General features: G+C 46.3%; 1 protein-coding gene across 1 annotated transcript; it reads left to right on the forward strand.

Annotated features, from left to right (window-relative positions):
- Nucleotides 1-73: 73 nt before the first annotated feature.
- LOC112881332 (loricrin-like) lies at nt 74-8327 on the forward strand. The gene is made up of 4 exons (XM_025946000.1): nt 74-394; nt 7518-7592; nt 8115-8192; nt 8289-8327. Exons 1-4 carry the CDS (start codon nt 74-76, stop codon nt 8325-8327), a joined length of 513 nt encoding a protein of 170 aa, XP_025801785.1.
- The last annotated feature ends 1830 nt before the right edge of the window (nt 8328-10157 follow it).

Consider the following 10157-nt stretch of genomic DNA (forward strand, 5'->3'; position numbering starts at 1 on the left):
AAAACAACAGAGAACGCAGCTTAAACAAGAGGCAAAATCCCAAATCAAGCGAAACATCCCTTAGAAGCAGCCAATGCAGGATCTCAGTCAAAGAATAAGCCAGCAGCTTACCACGCTGCGCGACAGCTGCAGCTCGAACAGAAACGGCGGCGTCGGCTCCGGCGGCGGCGGCTCCGGCAGCTCCGACTCCCTCGGCGGCGGCGGCGGCTCCGGCAGCTCCGACTCCCTCGGCGGCGGCTTGGCCGGCGGCGGCGGCCTCTTGCGCTGTGGCACCTACGGCTGCGGCGGCGGCGGTGGCGGCGGCGGCGGCGGCTATCTTTATCTCCTGCAGCCGCGCCATGGCTACAACCTACCAGCTACGCGCAACCGGGGAGGCAGGCAGGGAGGCAGGGAGGTAGGGAGAAAACAATGTTGAGAGGGGGGCGGGGTGAGGGACGCAGTAGTACTTTATAGGCAAAATTGGTCAGTCAAACGGTTATTAAAGATTTTTATTTTTCCCTCCTCCCTCCTCCCTTTCCCTCCTAACTCAATCTTTATTTTCGAATTTCGAATGCCTCTGAACGATCGAGGCAAAAAGCCTGCTGTACTTTAGTCAATCTTTGATTTCGAATTTCAAATGTCTATTGCCCTGGATTTTTTTTGTTCTCCATTTTAGTTTGCTTTTACAGATAGGTAGGAGTACTCTTTTTTTCCTTTGACTGCAGCATTTCAATGGCACCGTTTGGAAATTGTCCATAATCGAGACAGAAAAAAATAGAGCACAGGGCTGGAGGAGGAATCGCCGGCTGCCGGTTGCCAGTCGCGAAGTACAAAGGAAGCTGGTCCTTTTCTTTTCATGCAAACGAACGTGTGAGTAAGGCCCTATCACATAAAAAAACCTTGCTATTTAGAGTATTACTTTATATATGGGTGCATATAGCTTGAATGTTCACTAAGTGGGATGAACGCTGAGACAGGGTTAGCAGCTCGCTCTTGCACTTTAGTAATAGTATCTATTTAAAAATGAAGAAAGGGGAAGATATCACCTCATGACTAACCTTTTCAATTTTGAACTGAACAATTTCTACAGTTTCCGCTTTGAACCAATCTTTGCTGGAATCTGTAGAGCATCATAATGGCCAAAACCATGATACAAGACCTGGATTGGGTCCTCTTTCCCATACTGCTGGCCATATTCCGCAATTGCTTTCAGACCACCCGCATCTTCATCGTGCATGTAAACAGTTATTGGCATCCTGTGCACAAAGTAGTAGTGTATCATCAGAATGCATTCTAGTGACCATTATCAGTTGCATGTAATGGCGGCACTATTCGACTATTCAACTAATGATGACACTGCACTGATAGACATTTTAGACAAGATCACAAGAGTTAGTAAGCTTAAATGTTCGGGATTGCTGCTAACAAAATTTGAAATGCATGTATCAAAATACAAATACAGTTACTTACTGAAGAACATGGGAAGCCATGAACAATTCTGGCTTGCCACCCCACACATGTGGCTCCCTAATATACGATACATATGTATCGAAATCCCCCTCAACAAACCTGCAAATTTTGTGTTTAGACATGAAAAACGATAGTATTATTTATCTTTTACAATAGAACACCTTGCACTTGCGCTATTTGTTCAAAAGATTGCCAAAAACAGGTTTACAGAAGTCTTTTAACTTGTTCTTATCTTGGTTCACATGGGACTACATTTGTACAGAATTCAGAAAATAAATGAAAGCTACTAACCTACTAGTGCATATGCAAACAAATATTTCTTGCTTAAGAATTGTGTTTAGACATTTAGTACATAACACTTATATATAAACTAGAATTGTAGATAAGTTAGAAGTTAGAACTTTCTAATTATCCAGGCTACAATAGCGAACTTCACTGCCATAAATTGTTCACCGCATATCTTTCACTTAATAACTGTCAAATACAGGATCATTTAGTACATACCGCGGGGCAGAGGGGCGCGGGGGCGGCGGCGGCGCGGGGGCCGTGCGCCCGAGGCGGCGGCCGCGGGGGCCGCGCGGGCGTGAGGCGGCGGTGGCCGCGGGGCCGAGCCGCGCGGGGCCGCGCGCCCGAGGCGGCGACCGCGGGGGGCCGAGCCGCGCGGGGTCGTGGGGGGCCGCGCGCCCGAGGCCGCGGCGGCGCGGGGGCCGCGCGGGTGCGAGGCGGCGGCGGCCGCGGGGCCGAGCCGCGCGGGGCCGCGCGCCCGAGGTGGCGGCGGCGCGGGGGCCCGGGGGCGGTGGCGGCGGGGGCGGGCGGGGCGTGGGGGCGGGGGGCTCGGGCGCGGGTGAGAGAAGACCGTGCGTGTGGGGGCGTAGAACGAGATCCAATCGGGATATTAGGTACCTCTAATTTCGTCGGTCAGTACAGGATGACGAAATTACACTTATTTTCGTCGGCTCAGGGCAGGCCGATGAAAATATCTTAGTCGGCCAGATCTTAGCCGATAAAAATATAAGTATTTTTTTGTCGATCTGAATGGGCCGACAAAAATAAACAGTTTATTTTCGTCGGCTTGATTTTGGCAGGACGAAATTACATCTGGCCGACGAAATTGAGCTGCTTTGGTGTAATGTGGGTACTAATTTGCGAGATAAATTTAATAGGTCTAATTAATCTACGATTTGCTACCGTGATGCTACAGTAATCATTCGTTAATCATGGATTAATATATCTTATTAGATTCATCTCGCAAATTAGCCCAGAGATTCTACGATTAGTTTTATAATTAAACTTTATTTAATACTTTTAAATGACAAGATTCTCTTTATGTGATAGGGCTAAAATTTGACCATTTGTAACCAAGCACCCCCTAGTTATAGGATCTTCTGTGAGTGGATTTGGTCGTGCTTACTGGTGGGGCGCAGCGGGCGGCGGCGGGCGCGACGGCAAGACAGGCGTGGGCAGCAGGGAAGGAAGGAAGGGGCTCTGGCATGGGCGGCCAGCGGGCTGGGCAGCCGCTGTCTTCGAGGGACCCGCTTGCAGCAGTAGCACTACCACTACCATCTACCGCTGCTCCTCCGAGACTGCCGCCCCCGTCCGCCAGCTCCCAAACCGCGCGCACGGCGTCACGGTGCCGCGGACGCGCTACCAGGCCACGCGCTCGCCCGTGGCCGCTCGTGCTTCCAGCCTAGCCCTGCCCTGGCGCTCAAGACCCTCATTGCCCACGTGAGCCGATCCGACCGGGCCACGCCCGTACCCGCGTGCCCAAGTAGGCAGGCCCCGTGTCGGAGCCGACCCACCCCCGTGGCTCCTCCCATCCCGTGCTCCGCGCCAGGCCACCCTCCTAGGTCGATGTATGGGAACAGGCGAACAGCCCTCTCAGCCTCGGCACAAGATCCAATCCCAATCCCAACACAAGACACTAGAAGTACTTTCCATACTTACCATATTATATAAACACTATATATAGAAACTACATCTCCAATGCATGATTTCTTCAAAATAAATTACTATCCAAATATTTTTCTTCTCTCTCTTTTCTCCACCCTATCCCCTCTTCTTTTGTCTTGGTTTTCATGTAGATATGATTTCTTGTATAAGATACGGTTTTTTATATTTTTTCTTCTCTTCTTATTAACTCTCCGACCACCTTAGCTTTTTACTTACGTATTAACGTAATTAATGCTACGAATTTCACATGCATTACCAGAATTCCTCTAAGCTTCCACCTTCCTGTACATGCAGATGATTGCTGAGAAGGATGAGAGGAGTTGCCCGAGCAGCTTACCCATTCGATCCTGAAAGTTCCACTTTCTAAGGTCGGTTCCACATCTGAATTTCAGGTTTCACTGCGCAATCAATTTGTGCTTATTTTCATCACATTGTTTTCTTCCTCTGCCTCATGAAGTTTGCAATTAGGTTTGGTTACTCCAGGGTATCAAAATTTTCTTGGAAGCTGCTCCAAATTTTTTATTTATATTGAAAAAACAACAAATGCCTCAGTAGTTAGACATGATGCTTGCTCATGTTATTTATGCCCCTTTTTACAAAAAAGAAAAACAGTTAATTTATGTCGTTACATGCCACCGAAGGAAAACAAAATGATTTCTTTCAGTTTGATTGCTGATCCTGCTTCAGCATCATTTCCTGTTAGAGCAGGGCCCAACAATATAAATTAATTTGTATTAGATGCTTAGGCTGTCCTGTCAAGTAGATATAGGATTCTCAAATTATATTCCCAAAAGGCCCTAAGTCCTATTAGATAATGCATTGGGCTGGGGTGCCACAAGTTTAGATACTTGATTGGCCGCTCACAGCATTACAACCATTCACTCTACTCCAACTCCAGCAAAGGAAGCTCCAGTTACAGCCTCCCAGTCTTAGGTTTCCAACATGTAACTATTTATTTACTATTTTTGTAGCTACCCAGCATCCAATTCTTCAGTCACTATTGACATCTTTTTTTTTCTAACTTGTGTTATTTCATCAGACATGGAAGCGCCCAAATTCTGCAAGTTGCAATGTTTGAGGGAAAAAAAGGAGTTTTTTAAGATAATGATGCTAGCCATGAACATTGTTTTTTGTTTGTTATCTTTGAAAAGCATAGTTTTATGTTCATTCAAAAATTTTCTTTCATATGCCCTTTGTTTCCGGTAGATATCATGTAGGTAAGTGAAATGCATGGCAAATTTGGGACATTCTTAAGGTGAAACCACTGCCAGTTTTCCCTATGATTTTGCTAAACCTAGGACTTCAGTTTTGTTTCACAAGCAAAGCAAACATTTATTTTTTTCCTGAGGCTTGCTGCTGTTGTGCGTCCTCCTCCGAAGTGGTTCATTAGTTACTATAAGCAGTAGCTACCCTACCTAAGTGAAGAACTATTTCTCCATTAACTTCAAATAATCGTGAATCCCAAACAAAATCACCATAGGGTAGCTTAAACATGGCGCGGCAATGCCGCGCCCCACGTTGTTCTAGTTAAGCATGGAATAAGTCGATTAAAAACATACAATTGTCCAGCCAGTAGAATTTTTTTTTTGTCTATTGACTTTATCAAATCATGAAAGTCCGTAGCCCGGGTAAGGCAGGGGCTGCATCAAGAGACGACGTCAGCGAGAAGGATGCCTGGAGGGGCCAGTCAGTGCCCTCGGCAAATGTTCAAAATAGAGAACTTCCATACTCCAGGGAGAAGAAAATATTTGAAATTTTCTTTGGTATTGATTCTGTGCAAATAAGAGAATGCATTTTGATTGATTTGATGAGTAGCTAGAGAGATATGAAAGGTCACATAACAACAATGCCTAAAAAAAAAATCTTTCCAACACTTTCTCTTTTCTCCCACAGGCTGCAGTTGCAGCCCAAGTTGTACTGTAGCATTGATCACCCTACGTGTTGCTCTAGGTCTAGGGACTAGGTTCTTGCGAACTGCCACCGAACCGTACGGTTAAAAACCGAGTTCAGTACAGTGAAAAGCTCGACCGGCGAGTCGCCTGACCAGGCACAGGCCAGCTAGCGGCACGATGCCGCGGCGATTGCAAGATGCTCCTCCAACACGGCCGGGAGAGCTAAGGCATCGCCTGCTTTGACAACGGGCGCCTGCGGATGAATTGTTGCTTCTAAAAGTAAAAGAAAAGGAGAAGATACCCCTGCTGGCTTGCATCGCTTCGCTTGGCAGGACGCGCTGCCAGACATGCACGGCTACACCCCAACTGCACTTGCATTGCTCCGCTTCGCTTTTGTAGCACGTACTTACTACGATCACCGATCCTTTGGGGCGTGATTGGTTGCTCGCGTGATGTTAGCCTGGCTCGCATACACGAGACATGCTGAGTGCATGCAAATCCTCATGTTTAGCTGTTTGTACGTGTCATGTCGCATGAAATAAGATTTTATTTTATCTTTCTAAATCTTATTTAATTAAAAATATATTAATATTACTTAATATATACTAATTATGTACTAATAACGTTATTAGTAGGCTAATGTCTGGCTCCCACGAGCCAGGCCCGCCAGAAACGGCCGATTCCGGCGTTTCCCGCGAGCCTGGCCCGGCCTGTACGGCTGCACGCGGGGAGCCAGGCCCGGCCGCCTGCCCAGCCATCCAATCACGCGCTGCATGCACGCGGAGACCCTGGGCGGGGGTGATGCGGCCAACCAATCACCCGCTTGATTTCTCCAGAACGAACGCCCGGCCCAGATGCAAGCCACTGCTGGCTGTATCGCTAGGGTAAGGTCCATTTGACGGCATTTTTTTCGTTGCAAAAATTTTGAGGCAATTGACTGGGAAGAGAGATCACAAATACTCCGGGTATAAGGAAGATTTGTTGTGTTAAGTAATACTAGAATGCATTTTGATTGATCTGATAAATGGTTAGAGTTGGACAAATAAAAATAATGCCTCTCGAAGCCTTCTCTTTTTTTTAATAAAATCATTCCAACACATTCTCTCTTTTGTCCCACTAGAGCTCTATTTCCTGACACTTAGCACTTAGCTTGTACAGGCTCCAGTCCAATTTGGCACCCTGCAAGTTGCTCTAGCTAGCTCCAGCTTCTTGTCAATTGGCACTGAACAAAAAACAGTACAGTGAAACACAAACGAGCACTGCAGGAAATGTGCGTACTTCCGACGGCCCCGATAACTTCCGACGGCTGCACTGCAGGCCGTAGGAGGTATATACTACTTCCGACGGCACTGTGTAGCCGTCGGAAGTTACAGTAGTTTCCGATAACTTCATACAAGTATCATATGGAACAAATGCATAGAACAATAATGTTTCACTTAAGTTTGGCCGCCTCCATCACCTGGTTGAATTGATCCGCCACTTCCAGTGAATTGATCCGCCCAATTCGATGTTGGATCAACGTGTGAGTCTCCCGGTGCCGCTAGGTTAGGTGGTGGGGTGTGAAAAGGCTATAAAAGATAAATGGATAAAATTAGTTTGAAAGATAAACGGGCGGCGATGCGGCAGGGCGGCGGCGCGAACGCGCGGCGGGGCGGCGGCGGGAACGGGCGGCGGGGCGGCGGCGCGAACGGGCGGCAATGCGGCAGGGCGGCGGCGCGGGAGGTGAGGATATTTGGGGAAAAAAGAGAAGGGCACGAGAGATAACGCGAGCCCGGCCGGGGTTAACGGCGTGCCCCTAACTTCCGACGGCCGCGTAGTAAACCGTCGGAAGTTTGTTAACTTCCGACGGCTGTTACTGCAGCCGTCGGAAGTTAAGAAACTTCCGACGGTGTTACTAATCGGCCGTCGGAAGTTATGAAACTTCCATAACTTCCGACGGCTTCCTGGTGGCCATCGGAAGTTAGTTAACTTCCGACGGGGCCGTCGAAATTTAATTGTGGCCGTCGGAAGTTCGCCGTTTTCCTGTAGTGATATCCGTTATGTTTTCATGAGGATACTTTATATGTCTAATTGGACACAAATTGTCCTTCTCTAATTCTCAGTTTCTCACAAACCATCAGGCACTATAACAAACCCAAGGTATGTCAAGAGAAGAGGCGTATGAGACTAACCAGTTCACATGCATTACCAGAATTCCTCTAAGCTTCTACCTTCCTGTACATGCAGATGATTGCTGAGAAGGATGAAGAGGAGTTGCCCGAGCAGCTTACCCATTCGATCATGAAAGTTCCACTTTGTAAGGTCGGTTCCACATCTGAATTTCAGGTTTCGCTGTGCAATCAATTTGTGCTTATTTTCATCACATTGTTTTCTTCCTATGCCTCATGAAGTTTGCAATTAGGTTTGGTTACTCCAGGGTATCAAATTTTCTTGGCAGTTGCTCCAAAAATTTTTATTTATATTGAAAAAACAACAAATGCCTCAGTAGTTAGACTTGATGCTTGCTCATGTTATTTATGCCACTTTTTACAAAAAAGAAAAACAGTTAATTTATGTCGTTACATGCCACTGAAGGAAAACAAAATGATTTCTTTCAGTTTGATTGCTGATCCTGCTTCAGCATCATTTCCTGTTAGAGCAGGGCCCAACAATATAAATTAATATGTATTAGATGCTTAGGCTGTCCTGTCAAGTAGATATAGGATTCTTAAAATATATTCCCAAAAGGCCCTAAGTCCTATTTGATAATGCATTGGGCTGGGGTGCCACAAGTTTAGATATTTTCCCCAAATTTGATTGCTGAACTTGATTGGCTGCTCACAGGATTACAACCATTCACTCTACTCCAACTCCAGCAAAGGAAGCTCCGGTTACAGCCTCCCAGTCTCAGGTTTCCAACAGGTAACTATTTATTTACTATTTTTGTAGCTACCCAGCATCCAATTTTTCAGTCACTATTGACTTCTATTTTTTTTCTGACTTGTGTTATTACATCAGACATGGAAGCGCCCAAATTCTGCAAGTTGCAATGTTTGAGGGAAAAAAGGAGTTTTTTAAGATAATGATGCTAGCCATGAACATTATTTTTTGTTTGTTATCTTTGAGAAGCATAGTTTTATGTTCATTCAAAAATTTTCTTTCATATGCCCTTTGTTTCCGGTTGATATCATGTAGGTAAGTGAAATGCATGGCAAATTTGGGACATTCTTAAGGTGAAACCACTGCCAGTTTTCCCTATGGTTTTGCTAAACCTAGGACTTCAGTTTTGTTTCACAAGCAAAGCAAACATTTATTTTTTTCCTGAGGCTTGCTGCTGTTGTGCGTCCTCCTCGAAAGTGGTTCAGTAGTTACCATAAGCATACCATAAGCAGTAGCTACCCTACCTAAGTGAAGAACTATTTCTCCATCAACTTCAAATAATCGTGAATCCCAAACAAAATCACCATAAGGTAGCTTAAACATGGCGCGGCAACGCCACGCCCCACTTTTTCTAGTTAAGCACGGAATAAGTCGATTAAAAACATACAATTGTCCAGCCAGTAGAAAAATCTTTTTTTTATCTATTGACTTAATCAAATCATGAAAGTCCGTAGCCCGGGTAAGGCAGGGGCTGCATCAAGAGACGACGTCAGCGAAAAGGATGCCGGGAGGGGCCAGTCAGTGCCCTCGGCAAATGTTCAAAATAGAGAACTTCCATACTCCAAGGAGAAGAAAATGTTTGAAATTTTCTGTTCAAGTTTGGTATTGATTCTGTGCAAACAAGAGAATGCATTTTGATTGATTTGATGAGTAGCTAGATTGATATGAAAGGTCACATAACAACAATGCCTAAAAAAAAATCTTTCCAACACTCTCTTTTCTGCCACAGGCTGCAGTTGCAGCCCAACTTGTACTGTAGCATTGACCACCCTACATGTTGCTCTAGGTCTAGGGACTAGGTTCTTGTGAACTGGCACCGAACCGTACAGTAAAAAACCGAGTTCAGTACAGTGAAAAGCTCGACCGGCGAGTCGCCTGACCAGGCACAGGCCAGCTAGCGGCACGATGCCGCGGCGATTGCAAGATGCTCCTCCAACACGGCCGGGAGAGCTAGGCATCGCCTGCTTCGACAACGGAAGATTTGTTGACCGGGAAGAGAGATCACAAATACTCCGGGTATAAGGAAGATTTGTTGTGTTAAGTAATACTAGAATGCATTTTGATTGATCTGATAAATGGTTAGAGTTGGACAAATAAAAATAATGCCTCTCGAAGCCTTCTCTTTTTTTTAATAAAATCATTCCAACACATTCTCTCTTTTGTCCCACTAGAGCTCTATTTCCTGACACTTAGCACTTAGCTTGTACAGGCTCCAGTCCAATTTGGCACCCTGCAAGTTGCTCTAGCTAGCTCCAGCTTCTTGTCAATTGGCACTGAACAAAAAACAGTACAGTGAAACACAAACGAGCCACGATTGAGTACAGTAAAAATACCAACCAGCCGAGGTTGAGAACAGTACAGTTCAAAGGCTGTCGCCATGCATGAGAGCGGATCACGCGATTGATGCTCCACAGGCTGCTTGCTAGCTGTGCAGCTGAACAGGCACCTCTGCAAAAGGAGAGAGGCAAAGCGAGAACCGGCTGACCCACCGCAGAAGGCAACGCAGAAAATCTCTTTACCTGACCGGCTGTGCTGAAGAAGTGAAGAGACCGGCTGTGCTGCAGAGCCTACCTAGCTGTGCTGCCTGTGCATTGTATCGTTGGCCCTAGCTAGAGACCAGAGCACTTTACTAGCAATTCGTGCGTGCATGGCGGCAATTATATTAGCAGCACAGGAAGCGTCCGATTGGTTGCGGTGTGCCCCGGCGTTGGTGTTAGGAGCCGTCCA

This window comes from Panicum hallii, chromosome 2, assembly GCF_002211085.1.
Source record: "Panicum hallii strain FIL2 chromosome 2, PHallii_v3.1, whole genome shotgun sequence".
Taxonomy (NCBI): domain Eukaryota; kingdom Viridiplantae; phylum Streptophyta; class Magnoliopsida; order Poales; family Poaceae; genus Panicum; species Panicum hallii.